The 16457-nt window shown below is 45.9% G+C and overlaps 1 protein-coding gene across 1 annotated transcript; it reads left to right on the forward strand.

Annotated features, from left to right (window-relative positions):
* Nucleotides 1–394: 394 nt before the first annotated feature.
* LOC148525278 (4-galactosyl-N-acetylglucosaminide 3-alpha-L-fucosyltransferase FUT6-like) lies at nucleotides 395–1523 on the forward strand. Its single transcript, XM_088471069.1, has one exon. It carries the CDS (start codon nucleotides 414–416, stop codon nucleotides 1467–1469), a length of 1056 nt encoding a protein of 351 aa, XP_088327195.1. The 5' UTR covers nucleotides 395–413; the 3' UTR covers nucleotides 1470–1523.
* Nucleotides 1524–16457: the final 14934 nt, after the last annotated feature.

The raw sequence follows: 16457 nt of genomic DNA on the forward strand, positions 1-16457 counted from the left end.
AGTACCGTTCAGAAAAAATGCACTGAGAATGTTCAAGCTTTATATATATATATACTACTTTATATATATATACTACTACAAGCTTTATATATATATATATATATATATATATATATATATACTAATGAGTAGTTGTATTTAACATAGTCAAACAAGGCTTATTAATACATTAAAGAAACTATATTGTAATAATAATAATAATAATAATAATAATAATAGTATTCTGATAACGTTCATTGCAATGTTGAAATATCTTAAAAACAAAAGCACATTTTCTCTGCAGAAATAGTTGCAACAGAATATCATTTTTATATTTCATGTTCTATTTGTTTCTCCAACAGTGACGATGATTGTGAGAAACGTCTACTCTGCAATTAAATTACCATTCTCTGCCAGTGTTTCTACTTAATGAAATGGAGCATTCAGGAAATACGTTGTCTGTGAAGAAGTATTTTATGATATGTATAGCACAGTTGTGCCTTGCAGCCATTTTATTTACACTCTATAACAATATAGGTCGCTCAGCTATAACTGATGCAGTTGAATATGTGGAAACTGCACAGGAACCAGATGAACATACTCGGATCATCCTGGTATGGACTTGGCCATTCGGTGAACAATTTACTCTTAATGAATGTCCATCATTCTTTAACATCAGTGGATGCTTCTATACAGATAACAGAACATTGTTTTCTTCTGCTGATGCGGTTGTTATCCATCACAGGGACATTTGCTACTCTCAAAAACAACTTCCCCAGATGCCAAGACCATTAAATCAGTACTGGGTATGGTTTAACTTGGAGTCTCCATCTCATACCCCAAACTTACACTTTATGGACAATCTCATCAATCTGACCATGTCCTACAGGGCTGACTCTGATATTTTCTCACCTTATGGCTGGTTGGAGGAGAATAAAGAAGAAGTGAACTTCACTATCCCTACAAAGACTAAGCTGGTGGCCTGGGCTGTCAGTAACTGGAACCCAAACTCTAGGAGGGTGCGCTATTATGAGCAGCTTAAGAATTTTTTATCCGTGGACATATATGGAAGGCTGCATAAACCTCTGCCCAAAAGTGAACATGAACAAACACTTTCCAAGTACAAATTTTATCTGTCATTTGAAAACTCAGCTCATGAAGACTACATTACAGAGAAACTGTGGAGTAATGCCCTCACATGTGGTAATGTACCAATTGTTATGGGCCCCTCTCGTGAAAACTATGAACGTTTCATTCCCAAAGACTCGTTTATTCATGTAGATGACTTCTCCACAGCCCAGGAACTGGCTACATATATTTTAAAGTTGGACAGTGATGACAAAGCCTACCAGCAATATTTCCGCTGGAGGTCCAGACATTATTCTTTCTCAGAATTTAATTGGCAGAATTTTTATTGTAGAGTATGCAGAGCAATAAAAGAAGCTCCTAAACATAAGACTATTTCAAGTATTGGAGCTTGGTACAAATGAGTTATAGCCTTGGGATCTGATTACATTAAGTGTGATATGAGGAGTTTTAGTATTCCCAAGGTAATCAACCACTGTAATAAAAAAACCCATTCATCCAGTGGTGTATCTATAATGGGTGAAAGGAGTGTGAAGTGGAGCCCCCTTGACTAATGGGTCCATGGATGAGGGTTTCTTATAATAGATGCATAAATAGGCCCCCAAATAATGGACCAATGAGGACTGTGTTATTTATGTTCATTTTGTTTATATGTATTTGTTTTAAGACCATGGAGATCTGGCAGTGACTCGAAGGTGATAAAAGTAATATAGAATAGTTGCCTTGATAACACTTCCTAATCCACCATATTCTTATGATCTTGAATTAGTTTTAGAGTAAGCCAGGATTAGTTTGTGGTGACAAGCAGAAACATCTAGGTGTTTCAGCTAAACAAATCATGGACAGCAGTAGTATACTACTTTATTTTACACATCTCTTAACAGTCAAGGTTTTGGTGAAAAGGGCAGAGTTTCACCTAAAAATGGACTTTACTGATTGGAAAGCGGTGGGTTTAAGCCAAATCAGGTAGTGTTTAGGTGGATCGAGGCAGTGCTTATTACCTTTCATAGTCCTGCCACTTAAATCTCAGAAATATTTTGTAGGATAAGACCATTTTTCACCTTGGAGGCAAACAAGACCCTCATCCATTCATTAGTCACCTTGAGATTGGTCTATTGTAGCCTCCTTTTATCTGGCTTCCCTGACTCTTTCCTCTCTCCACTTCAATCTGTCCTCAATGCAGCTGCCTGGCTCATCTTCTTCTCCAAATGTACTACATCTGCCTCCTTTATCCTGCAAACTCTACACTGGCTCCCCTTTCCCTTCAAAACCAAATTCAAGCTTATCACATTCACTTACAAAGCCCTCACCCAATCCTCTACCATTTACATCTCTGACCTTATCTCCTTTCAGACTCCTACTCACCCACTTCACTCCACAAATGCACATCGCCTCTCCTGCTAAATGATTACTTCCTCCCACTCCCGCCTCCAAGACTTTGCTGCGCTGCTTGCTTCCTATGGAATTCTCTCCCTCTCAGACTCTCCACCCCTCTACTAAACTTTAAACAGGCTCTTAAATCCCACTTCTGCATCAAAACCATCCAGCTGTCATCATAGCTCACTTCGCCTTGCTCCCTCATCACAGTCTACCTTATTGGTATCACCCCTGTCTGTCTGCCCCCCCCCTTTAGAATATAAGCACTTAGCAGAGAATTTGGCACTTTACTGTCTTCTGACTCGTCACCATATTCAAGAAGACATTTATGGAAAGATGGCACCGCCAGCAGCCAGATAATTTGGGGGAGGGGCAGGCACATTCCCCCTGACCGGATGACATTCTTGACATCACACTGAAGGCGCAGGACCATTAGCACTTGGAAGTTCAGCACATCCCAGAGCACCTTGAGGATGCCCAGGAGGCTGTACAGGCTGCAGGGTACCTACCTGGAGTGCTCAAATGATGTGCCAGGCGGCACTTTAGCACCCATCCTTACAGGCACCCTGCTAACCAGATGCAAGGTCTATGGGGCAGCAATGAAAATGCCCACAGATCCCTTCTCACTGTGTGGCACCACCACTCACACACTCCTAGTTATGGCCCTGCACACATTAAAGCAATCACAAAGGAATGGGTATGATATACCGCTGGCCGCATGGCCGGCGGTTCGATTCCCGTCAGCAGCAGGCCGACAGGAGCAGAGTTCGAAGCAGCGGAAGCCCGACATCGCTGGAAATCCCGATCGTGGATAGGTGAGTATCTACTAACCTAACCTAACCCCCCTAACCCTAACCCTCCTTAGGGGTGCCTAGCCCTAACTTCCCCCCAAGTGCCTAACCATAATCCCCCCTCTAAGTGCCTAACCCTAACCACCCCCTTCCCCGCTGCCTAAACCTAAGTCCCCCAGGGGGGTGCCTAACCCTAAGTCCCCCCCTGGGGTGCCTAACCCTCCCTCCCCTAGCCTAACCCTAACCCTTCCGGGGGGTGCCTAACCCTAAGTCCCCCCCGGGAGCCCTAAACCTAACCCTCCCCCCCGCGGCTGTCTGCTTGCGGCGCCCGGCATCACTACGATCGTGATGTCGGGCGCCGGTCTACCGGTGTCGGGGAAATGCGGGCGTCTACATCTAGACGCCCGGCATTTCACCCATGCCGGGATAAGACAGTCTGGAAGCCGGCTGCCGGTATTTAGGCAGTCGGCTTCCCGATTGCTTCCCATCACAAAGGGGAGCCCCCAATAAACAATTGAACGCCCCTATTTGTAAAACACCCCTGCTCTTATCACCACAATTTATGCATAATATCTAAATATAACAAAATGTTGTTTATATAAAACAACCTCCCCCCAGTAGTGTGAAATATAAGCCAAGGCCTCTCCTGAATCAGTAATGATTTATGTGGTGTTTAGTAGATCTGGGTGAACAGATGGTATTTGTGTTTAAACACTTTCAGATATTTTATAAATGTGCAGTCAAACAAATTATTCTTGCTATTGCAGATTATTTGTATGTCTTTGTAATATATAAAAAATTAGACTATTCTAAAATCATATTTATTTTTTATAATTATATTTTTTGCAATAATTGGCAACATAAAAAAAACGTAATTTTTTTAAATCAACCAATCAAAGTTAGGGCTAGGGTGTAAGTGATTGCTTATATTTGGTAGTTTCAGGTAAGAAGAGGTTCAAATGATTGACTTACAGTACATTAAGTTTCACACAATTACAATACAGTGAGTATGGCACATTCATATGGTTACATGTATATTCTTCAAATGTTCCAGTTATAGCCAAAGAGGTTGCGTTTTCGTATTTGTGTACTCCCGCATTACTTCCGCCTCAATGAGAGTCACCATTGTGGTGATAGAGGTGGAGTCATATGTACTAAGGGCTATGGCTAAATTTTTCAAGACAGAGCATTCACCATTTGTAGCTGGCGATTATTTTATAGTTACGTTGGAATACAAGTTTTTTTTATTTAAGGTTGTTCTAAAGGTAAAAATGTGTTTGTTGTTATAATAAAGTCTCTAGTGTTGGTATAATCTGTAGTTTCTGCATGTTTGAAATTTCCCTCATTTCTATAAAAGTACATATATAAATATATATATATATATTAGGGGTGTGCACCGGCCACTTTTCGTGTTTTGTGTTTTGGTTTTGGATCTGGATCTTTCTTCGTGTTTTGGATCTGGATTGGTTTTGCCAAAACCACCCTTCCGTGTTTTGGGTTCTGGGTTTTGTGTTTTGGATCTGTATTTTTTTTTTAAAAAGCATAAAAACAGCTAAAATCACAGAATTTGTAGGTTTTTCTGCTCCTATGCTATTATTAACCTCAATAACCTTAATTTCCACTCATTTCCAGTCTATTATTCTGAACACCTCACACCTCACAATAGTGTTTTTATGTCCAAAACGTTGCACCGAGGTAGCTGGATGACTATGCTAAGCGACACGAGTGGGCGGCACAAACACGTGACCCATCTAGGCGTGAAACTGCAGTGGCAGACAGGATGGCAGTTTGAAAAACTAGGCCCCAAACTGTACATAATGCAAAGAAAAAAAAGAGGTGCAAGATGGAATTGTCCTTGGGCCCTCCCACCCACCCTTATGTTGTATAAACAGGACATGCACACTTTAACAAACCAATCATTTCAGCGCCAGGGTCTGCCACACAACTGTGGCTGAAATGATTGGTTCATTTGGGCCCCCACAAAACAAGCTGGCAATTAATGTGTCCCTGCACAAACTGGCTCTATGGAGGCAAGATGTCATCCTCATCCTCCTCATCCACCGATTCCTCACCCTCTTCAGTGTGTACATCCTCATCCTCACAAAGTATTAACTCGTCCCCACTTGAATCCACCACCACAGGTCCCTCTGTACCTTCTGGAGGCTGGTCTCCCTGGAAGAGCTGATAATTCATTTTGATGAACATCATCTTCTCCACATTCTGTGGAAGCAACCTCCTACGCCTTTCGCTGACAAGGTTCCCGGCTGCACTAAACACTCTTTCGGAGTACACACTGGAGGGGGGGCAACTCAGGTAAAATAGAGCCAGTTTGTACAGGGGCCTCCAAATTGCCTCTTTTTCCTGCCAGTACAGGTATGGACTGTCTGCCATGCCTACTTGGATGCTGTCACCGATGTAATCCTCCACCATTCTGTCAATGGTGACAGTATCATATGCAGTGACAGTAGACATGTCAGAAATTGTTGCCAGGTCCTTCAGTCCGGACCAGATGTCCAAACTTGGTCCTGCCTGCCCTGCATCACCGCCAGCGGGTTGCTTAGGATACCTAAGTTTTTTCCTGGCAGCCCCAGTTGCAGGAGAAAATGAAGAAGGAGCCGTTGACGTGTCACGTTCCGCTTCAGATGACAGTGTGTTCACCAGCAGGTCTTTGCACCTCTGCAGGCTTGTGTCGGCCGGAAAGAGAGACACCACATAGGCTTTAAACCTAGGATCGAGCACGGTGGCCAAAACGTAGTGGTCTGATTTCAACAGATTGACCACCCTGGAATCCTGGCAAAGCGAATGAAGGGCTTCATCCACAAGTCCCACATGCCGAGCGGAATCGCTCCGTCTTAGCTCCTCCTTCACTTTCTCCAGCTGCTTCTGCAAAAGCCTGATGAGGGGAATGACCTGACTCAAGCTGGCAGTGTCTGAACTGACTTCACGTGTGGCAAGTTCGAAGGGCTGGAGAACCTTGCACAACACGGAAATCATTCTCCACTGCGCTTGAGTCAGGTGCATACCCCCTCCTTTGCCTATGTCATAGGTGGATGTATAGGCTTGTATGGCCTTTTGCTGCTCCTCCATCCTCTGAAGCATATAGAGGGTTGAGTTCCACCGCGTCACAACCTCTTGCTTCAGGTGATGGCGGGGCAGGTTCAAGAGTGTTTGCTGGTGCTCCAGTCTTCGGCACGCAGTCGCTGAATGGCGAAAGTGGCCAGAAATTTTTCGGGCCACCCAAAGCGTCTCCTGCACGCCCCTGTCGCTTTTCAGAAAATTCTGCACCACCAAGTTTATTGTGTGAGCAAAACATGGGACGTGCTGGAATTTGCCCAGATGTAATGCCCGCACAATATTGGTGGCGTTGTCAGATATCACAAATCCCCAGGAGAGTCTAAGTGGGGTAAGCCACTGGGCGATGATTTCCCTCAGTTTCTCTAAGAGGTTGTCGGCGGTGTGCCTCTTACTGAAACCGGTGATACACAGCGTAGCCTGCCTTGTAACGAGCTGGCATTTCTGAGATGCTGCTACTGGTGACGCTGCTGCTGTTGCTGCGTAAGGTGATACATCTACCCAGTGGGCTGTCACAGTCATATAGTCCTTAGTCTGCCCTGTTCCACTTGTCCACATGTCCGTGGTTAAGTGGACATTGTGTACAACGGCATTTTTCAGGACATTGAGGACACTTTTTCTGACGTTTCTGTACAGTCTCGGTATCGCCTGCCTAGTGAAGTGGAATCTAGACGGGATTTGGAACCGGGGACACACTACCTCCATCAATTGTCTAAATCCCACTGCACTAATGGCGGATACCGGACGCACGTCTAACACCAACATAGCAGTCAAGGCCTCAGTTATACGTTTTGCTTCAGGATGACTGCTGTCGTACTTCATCCTCCTCGCTAAGGACTGTTGGAGGGTCAATTGTTTAGTAAAAGTAGTGGTGTTCCTACTTCCTCTCTGGGATGATGAACGACTCCCAGCAGCAGCAACAGCAGCAGCGGCAGCAGTAGGCGTAGCAATGCAGGATCCTCCGGAGGAATCCCGGATAGGAGAGTCAGTCATGCCAGTGACATGGCCTGCAGGACTACTTCCGATCCTAACTAAGGAGGAAATTGACGAGGAGGGAGTTGACGGTGTGGTTTGCAGGCGCTTGGATACAACAGGACAACGGGATTTAGGTGTCCCTGGACTGCTTACGGTCTTAGCCAAAGTTTCTGAACTTGACAGTAACTTTTTATGAACGCGCTGCAGGTGCCGTATAAGGGAGGATGTTCCTAGGTGGTTGACGTCCCTACCCCTACTTATTTCACCTTTACATATGGTACATATGGCAAGACAGTTGTTGTCCGGATTTGGATAGAAATATTGCCAGACCAAAGAGGTGGAATGTTTGGTCTTCTGCCCAGGCATGACCGTGATGGGCTTTTTCATCCCACGGACAACAACTGTCTCCCCCGGAGCCTGATTTAAACAAACCACATCACCATCAGAATCCTCCTCGCCAACTTCCTCCTCAGCGCCAGCTACACCAGTATCCTCATCCTGTTGTACTTCAACAGTGACATCTTCAATTTGCATATCAGCAAGTGGACTGTGGGTGCTCCTTTCAGCACTTGCAGGGGGCGTGCAAATGGTGGAAAGAGCCACCTCTTCCCGTCCAGTGCTGGGAAGGTCAGGCATCGCAACCACCACCACACTTGGACTCTCCTTGGGGATTTGTGATATCTTCTTAGAAAGCACAGTTCTTCGCTGTGCTTTTGCCAGCTTAACTCTTTTGATTTTTTTAGTGGGAGGAGGGCTTCCATCGTCATGTGAAGCTGAACCACTAGTCATGAACATACTAGGGATCGACCTTAGCCGTTCCTTGCCACTCCATGTCGTAAATGGCATATTGGCAAGTTTACGTTTCTCTTCAGCTGATTTAAATGTCTTTTTCAAGGTCATTTTCCTGAACTTTGCCATTTGGGATTGTATGTGCCCTCTACTATGACATTGGGCATCGGCCTTGGCAGACGACGTTGATGGCATGTTATCGTCTATGTCATGACTAGTGGCAGCAGCTTCAGCACTAGGAGGAAGTGGTTCTTGATCTTTCTCTATTTTATTTTTATCGGAGAAAGTTTGGTCCTCCATTTATGTTATATCGATTTGATATATACGTGCGGCTAAACACAGAAAATAATTTTTTTTTGGGTTTGGACTGGAGTGTACTTTGTGGGTTACAGCACCCTTTAACGGTCAAGCCAGCCGGCCCTTTACTTATGACACAGGCGCACGCTTGGCACTACTTTGTTGATGCACGTGCGGCTACTGCGCACACAATTCACAAACACAGAAAATAATTTTTTTTTGGTTTGGACTGGAGTGTACTTTCGGGGGTTACAGCACCCTTTAACGGTCAAGCCAGCCGGCCCTTTACTTATGACACAGGCGCACGCTTGGCACTACTTTGTTGATGCACGTGCAGCTACTGCGCACACAATTCACAAACACAGAAAATAATTTTTTTTTTGGTTTGGACTGGAGTGTACTTTCGGGGGTTACAGCACCCTTAACGGTCAAGCCAGTCGGCCCTTTACTTATGACACAGGCGCACGCTTGGCACTACTTTGTTGATGCACGTGCGGCTACTGCGCACACAATTCACAAACACAGAAAATAATTTTTTTTTGGTTTGGACTGGAGTGTACTTTCGGGGGTTACAGCACCCTTTAACGGTCAAGCCAGCCGGCCCTTTACTTATGACACAGGCGCACGCTTGGCACTACTTTGTTGATGCACGTGCGGCTACTGCGCACACAATTCACAAACACAGAAAATAATTTTTTTTTTGGTTTGGACTGGAGTGTACTTTGGGGGTTACAGCACCCTTTAACGGTCAAGCCAGCCGGCCCTTTACTTATGACACAGGCGCACGCTTGGCACTACTTTGTTGATGCACGTGCGGCTACTGCGCACACAATTCACAAACACAGAAAATAATTTTTTTTTTGGTTTGGACTGGAGTGTACTTTCGGGGGTTACAGCACCCTTAACGGTCAAGCCAGCCGGCCCTTTACTTATGACACAGGCGCACGCTTGGCACTACTTTGTTGATGCACGTGCGGCTACTGCGCACACAATTCACAAACACAGAAAATAATTTTTTTTTGGTTTGGACTGGAGTGTACTTTCGGGGGTTACAGCACCCTTTAACGGTCAAGCCAGCCGGCCCTTTACTTATGACACAGGCGCACGCTTGGCACTACTTTGTTGATGCACGTGCGGCTACTGCGCACACAATTCACAAACACAGAAAATAATTTTTTTTTTGGTTTGGACTGGAGTGTACTTTCGGGGGTTACAGCACCCTTAACGGTCAAGCCAGCCGGCCCTTTACTTATGACACAGGCGCACGCTTGGCACTACTTTGTTGATGCACGTGCGGCTACTGCGCACACAATTCACAAACACAGAAAATAATTTTTTTTTGGTTTGGACTGGAGTGTACTTTCGGGGGTTACAGCACCCTTTAACGGACAAGCCAGCCGGCCCTTTACTTATGACACAGGCGCACGCTTGGCACTACTTTGTTGATGCACGTGCGGCTACTGCGCACACAATTCACAAACACAGAAAATAATTTTTTTTTTGGTTTGGACTGGAGTGTACTTTGGGGGTTACAGCACCCTTTAACGGTCAAGCCAGCCGGCCCTTTACTTATGACACAGGCGCACGCTTGGCACTACTTTGTTGATGCACGTGCGGCTACTGCGCACACAATTCACAAACACAGAAAATAATTTTTTTTTTGGTTTGGACTGGAGTGTACTTTCGGGGGTTACAGCACCCTTAACGGTCAAGCCAGCCGGCCCTTTACTTATGACACAGGTGCACGCTTGGCACTACTTTGTTGATGCACGTGCGGCTACTGCGCACACAATTCACAAACACAGAAAATAATTTTTTTTTTGGTTTGGACTGGAGTGTACTTTCGGGGGTTACAGCACCCTTAACGGTCAAGCCAGCCGGCCCTTTACTTATGACACAGGCGCACGCTTGGCACTACTTTGTTGATGCACGTGCGGCTACTGCGCACACAATTCACAAACACAGAAAATAATTTTTTTTTGGTTTGGACTGGAGTGTACTTTCGGGGGTTACAGCACCCTTAACGGTCAAGCCAGCCGGCCCTTTACTTATGACACAGGCGCACGCTTGGCACTACTTTGTTGATGCACGTGCGGCTACTGCGCACACAATTTACAAACACAGAAAATAATTTTTTTTTTGGTTTGGACTGGAGTGTACTTTCGGGGGTTACAGCACCCTTAACGGTCAAGCCAGCCGGCCCTTTACTTATGACACAGGTGCACGCTTGGCACTACTTTGTTGATGCACGTGCGGCTACTGCGCACACAATTCACAAACACAGAAAATAATTTTTTTTTTGGTTTGGACTGGAGTGTACTTTCGGGGGTTACAGCACCCTTAACGGTCAAGCCAGTCGGCCCTTTACTTATGACACAGGCGCACGCTTGGCACTACTTTGTTGATGCACGTGCGGCTACTGCGCACACAATTCACAAACACAGAAAATAATTTTTTTTTTGGTTTGGACTGGAGTGTACTTTCGGGGGTTACAGCACCCTTAACGGTCAAGCCAGCCGGCCCTTTACTTATGACACAGGCGCACGCTTGGCACTACTTTGTTGATGCACGTGCGGCTACTGCGCACACAATTCACAAACACAGAAAATATATTATTTTTTTAGCACTTGGGGGGAGCACCCCTGATGGACAGAGCACCCCCTGGACAACACTACAGCACTCCTTTAGGACTGGGACACTGCACAGGACTTTGGAGTGAACACAGCCCCTATGGAGAACTGACTGCACAACACAGTCCAGCCAGCCCCTATGGACTTTGAAGTAGTGGACACAGCCCCTATTAACAACAGCAGCACAGCACAACACAGCCAGCCCCTATGGACTTTGAAGTAGTGGACAACAGCAGCACTACACTACACTACACTACACTACACAGCCCTAACTCCCACCCTCCCTCTTCACTGTCCACAGCCGAGTGAGAAAATGGCGCCGACGCGGGTACCTTATATAGGATCCAAAACCCGCGAGACTCGGAAGGCGGGATGATGACGTTTTGCCTCGATTTCAGATCCGAGTCAGGCGGGAAAAGTCGAGCCTGACTCGGATCGGACTCGGATCGGGGGGGCTCGGGGGGGTTCGGATTTCAGAAATCCGAACCCGCTCACCCCTAATATATATGTTTATATTTATGCACACACACACACACATATATATATATATATATATATATATATATGGGTGTGTAAATTGAAATGTATATATATATATATATATATATACACAGCGGGTAAGATAAGTATTGAACACATCAACATTTTTCTCAGTAAATATATTTGTAATTGGGCTATTGTAATGAAATTTTCACCAAATGTCAGCAACAGCCCATGCAATCCACACATGCAAAGAAATCAATCCATAGATGCCCATAAATTAAGTTACGTGTAATAATGTGAAATGACACAGGGAAAAAGTATTGAACATGCTTATTGAAATTTATTTAATACTTCTTACAAAAGCCTTTGTTGGTAATGACAGCCTTGCCTCCTGTATGGAGAAACTAGTCGCATACATTGCTCAGGTGTGATTTTGGCCCATTCTTCCACACAAACAGTCTTCAAATCTTATAGGTTCCGTAAGCCTCTTCAATGAACTCTGGGCCTGATTCAGAGCCGGACACTATTTGCGAACGGTCGTTCAGAAAAAGGGGCCGGCTATTTAAATTGAGCGCTCGCTCTTTGCGGTCTGTTGACGCCTCTATGTCTGAGCGAGTGAACGAAATATGCGCTCGCTTTTTTGTAAAGACGCCCCCTGGCCGCTCGCATCCTACATCATCTCCGCTATTTATTTGATTAATCGAGTACATCAAAAGGCATCTGAACTGCTCGCAGTGCTTGTGGTTGGATTTTCCTACCGCAATCATGCGAACAGTTCAGGCTAAGAGACAACCAAGTGACGTGGCCGATGACGCTGCTTTGTTAATTATGCACACCCTTAAAACGCCCGTTTTGACCTTTTGGCACGCCTGCGTTCAGATCTCCACTCCCCGTTTTCAAGCACCTTCCCCTGTTACCACCCACAAACGCCTCATTCTGTCACTCAAATTAGCAGGCATTCGCTATTTTGCGAGCACACAATCTCCGACCACAATGACTGGTTCGCGCATGCGTATTACAACTAGGGATGTGCAGGCTCGGATAGGTTCGAGTTTGCACGTTGAGTTCGGATTTTTCCCTCCAAAAAAACGGAACTCAGAAAGAGGCAAAACGTCATCTTGCATGGACGAACATCATCATTCCTGGACTTTTGTCCATTTTTTTGGAGGGAAAAATCCGAACTCAACGTGCAAACTCGAACCTATCCGAGCCTGCACATCCCTAATTACAACCCATATGCATGCGCAGTTGTGCGAACATCGCTCGGAGCGAATGAGCGGCCGCTTACATGCGGCTCTGAATCAGGCCCTCTGATCTTTAGTTCTTTTCATAGATTTTCAATTGGATTCAAGTCAGGTGATTGGCTGGGCCATTCTAGCAGCTTTATTTTGATGTGTTCAATACATATTTTACCCACAGTATATATATATATATATATATATATATATATATATTTTAACTAGGGGTGTGCACCGGCCCCTTTTCGTGTTTTGTGTTTTGGTTTTGGATCTGGATCTTTCTTCGTGTTTTGGATCTGGATTGGTTTTGCCAAAACCACCCTTCCGTGTTTTGGGTTCTGGGTTTTGTGTTTTGGATCTGTATTTTTTTTTTAAAAAGCATAAAAACAGCTAAAATCACAGAATGTGTTGGTTTTTCTGCTCCTATGCTATTATTAACCTCAATAACCTTAATTTCCACTCATTTCCAGTCTATTCTGAACACCTCACACCTCACAATAGTGTTTTTGTGTCCAAAAGGTTGCACCCAGGTAGCTGGATGACTATGCTAAGAGACACGAGTGGGCGGCACAAACACGTGACCCATCTAGGAGTGACACTGCAGTGGCAGACAGGATGGCAGTTTGAAAAACTAGGCCCCAAACAGTACATAATGCAAAGAAAAAAAAGAGGTGCAAGATGGAATTGTCCTTGGGCCCTCCCTCCCACCCTTATGTTGTATAAACAGGACATGCACACTTTAACAAAGCAATCATTTCAGCGCCAGGGTCTGCCACACGACTGTGGCTGAAATGATTGGTTCGTTTGGGCCCCCACAAAACAAGCTGGCAGTTAATCTGTCCCTGCACAAACTGGCTCTACGGAGGCAAGATGTCGTCCTCATCCTCCTCATCCACCGATTCCTCACCCTCTTCAGTGTTGTGTACATCCTCATCCTCACAGAGTATTAACTCGTCCCCACTGGAATCCACCACCACAGGTCCCTCTGTACGTTCTGGAGGCTGGTCTCCCTGGAAGAGTTGATAATTAATTTTGATGAACATCATCTTCTCCACATTTGTGGAAGCAACCTCCTACGCCTTTCGCTGACAAGGTTCCCGGCTGCACTAAACACTCTTTCGGAGTACACACTGGAGGGGGGGCAACTCAGGTAAAATAGAGCCAGTTTGTACAGGGGCCTCCAAATTGCCTCTTTTTCCTGCCAGTACAGGTATGGACTGTCTGACATGCCTACTTGGATGCTGTCACCGATGTAATCCTCCACCATTCTGTCAATGGTGACAGTATCATATGTAGTGACAGTAGACATGTCAGAAATTGTTGCCAGGTCCTTCAGTCCGGACCAGATGTCCAAACTTGGTCCTGCCTGCCCTGCATCACCACCAGCGGGTTGCTTAGGATAGCTAAGTTTTTTCCTGGCAGCCCCAGTTGCGGGAGAAAATGAAGAAGGAGCTGTTGACGTGTCACATTCCGCTTCAGCTGACAGTGTGTTTACCAGCAGGTCTTTGCACCTCTGCAGGCTTGTGTCGGCTGGAAAGAGAGACATCACATAGGCTTTAAACCTAGGATCGAGCACAGTGGCCAAAATGTAGTTGTCTGATTTCAACAGATTGACTACCCTGGAATCCTGGCAAAGCGAATGAAGGGCTTCATCCACAAGTCCCACATGCTGAGCAGAATCGCTCCGTCTTAGCTCCTCCTTCACTTTCTCCAGCTGCTTCTGCAAAAGCCTGATGAGGGGAATGATCTGACTCAAGCTGGCAGTGTCTGAACTGACTTCACGTGTGGCAAGTTCGAAGGGCTGGAGAACCTTGCACAACACGGAAATCATTCTCCACTGTGCTTGAGTCAGGTGCATACCCCCTCCTTTGCCTATGTCAGAGGTGGATGTATAGGCTTGTATGGCCTTTTGCTGCTCCTCCATCCTCTGAAGCATATAGAGGGTTGAGTTCCACCGCGTCACAACCTCTTGCTTCAGGTGATGGCGGGGCAGGTTCAAGAGTGTTTGCTGACGCTCCAGTCTTCGGCACGCAGTCGCTGAATGGCGAAAGTGGCCAGAAATTTTTTGGGCCACCCAAAGCGTCTCCAGCACGCCCCTGTCGCTTTTCAGAAAATTCTGCACCACCAAGTTTATTGTGTGAGCAAAACATGGGACGTGCTGGAATTTGCCCAGATGTAATGCCCGCACAATATTGGTGGCGTTGTCAGATATCACAAATCCCCAGGAGAGTCTAAGTGGGGTAAGCCACTGGGCTATGATTTCCCTCAGTTTCTCTAAGAGGTTGTTGGCGGTGTGCCTCTTACTGAAACCAGTCATATACAGCGTAGCCTGCCTTGGAACGAACTGGCATTTCTGAGATGCTGCTACTGGTGACGCTGCTGCTGTTGCTGCGTAAGGTGATACATCTACCCAGTGGGCTGTCACAGTCATATAGTCCTTAGTCTGCCCTGTTCCACTTGTCCACATGTCCGTGGTTAAGTGAATATTGGGTACAACGGCATTTTTCAGGACACTGAGGACACTTTTTCTGACGTTTCTGTACAGTCTCGGTATCGCCTGCCTAGTGAAGTGGAATCTAGATGGGATTTGGAACCGGGAACACACTACCTCCATCAATTGTCTAAATCCCACTGCACTAATGGCGGATACCGGACGCACGTCTAACACCAACATAGCAGTCAAGGCCTCAGTTATACGTTTTGCTTCAGGATGACTGCTGTCGTACTTCATCCTCCTCGCTAAGGACTGTTGGAGGGTCAATTGTTTAGTAAAAGTAGTGATGTTCCTACTTCCTCTCTGGGATGATGAATGACTCCCAGCAGCAACAGCAGCAGCGGCAGCAGGAGGCGTAGCAATGCAGGATCCTCCGGAGGAATCCCGGATAGGAGAGTCAGTCATGCCAGTGACATGGCCTGCAGGACTACTTCCGATCCTGACTAAGGAGGAAATTGATGAGGAGGGAGTTGACGGTGTGTTTTGCAGGCGCTTGGATACAACAGGACAACGGGATTTAGGTGTCCCTGGACTGCTTACGGTCTTAGCCAAAGTTTCTGAACTTGACAGTAACTTTTTATGAACGCGCTGCAGGTACTGTATAAGGGAGGATGTTCCTAGGTGGTTAACGTCCCTACCCCTACTTATTTCACCTTTACATATGGTACATATGGCAAAACAGTTGTCCGGATTTGGATAGAAATATTGCCAGACCAAAGAGGTGGAATGTTTGGTCTTCTGCCCAGGCATGACCGTGATGGGCTTTTTCATCCCACGGACAACAACTGTCTCCTCCGGAGCCTGATTTAAACAAACCACATCACCATCAGAATCCTCCTCACCAACTTCCTCCTCAGCGCCAGCTACACCAGTATCCTCATTCTGTTGTACTTCAACAGTGACATCTTCAATTTGCATATCAGCAAGTAGACTGTGGGTGCTCCTTTCAGCACTTGCAGGGGGCGTGCAAATGGTGGAAAGAGCCACCTCTTCCCGTCCAGTGCTGGGAAGGTCAGGCATCGCAACCACCACCACACTTGGACTCTCCTTGGGGATTTGTGATATCTTCTTAGAACGCACAGTTCTTCGCTGTGCTTTTGCCAGCTTAACTCTTTTGATTTTTTTTAGTGGGAGGAGGGCTTCCATCGTCATGTGAAGCTGAACCACTAGTCATGAACATAGGGAAAGACCTTAGCCATTCCTTGCCACTCCGTGTCGTAAATGGCATATTGGCAAGTTTACGTTT

The sequence above is a fragment of the Taudactylus pleione genome, unplaced genomic scaffold (assembly GCF_031769625.1).
Source record: "Taudactylus pleione unplaced genomic scaffold, aTauple2 ptg000109l, whole genome shotgun sequence".
Classification (NCBI taxonomy): domain Eukaryota; kingdom Metazoa; phylum Chordata; class Amphibia; order Anura; family Myobatrachidae; genus Taudactylus; species Taudactylus pleione.

What these genes read in the sequence shown, in the direction of transcription:
- LOC148525278 (XM_088471069.1), top strand. Translation starts at nt 414, where the DNA reads ATGGAGCATTCAGGAAATACGTTGTCTGTGAAGAAGTATTTTATGATA.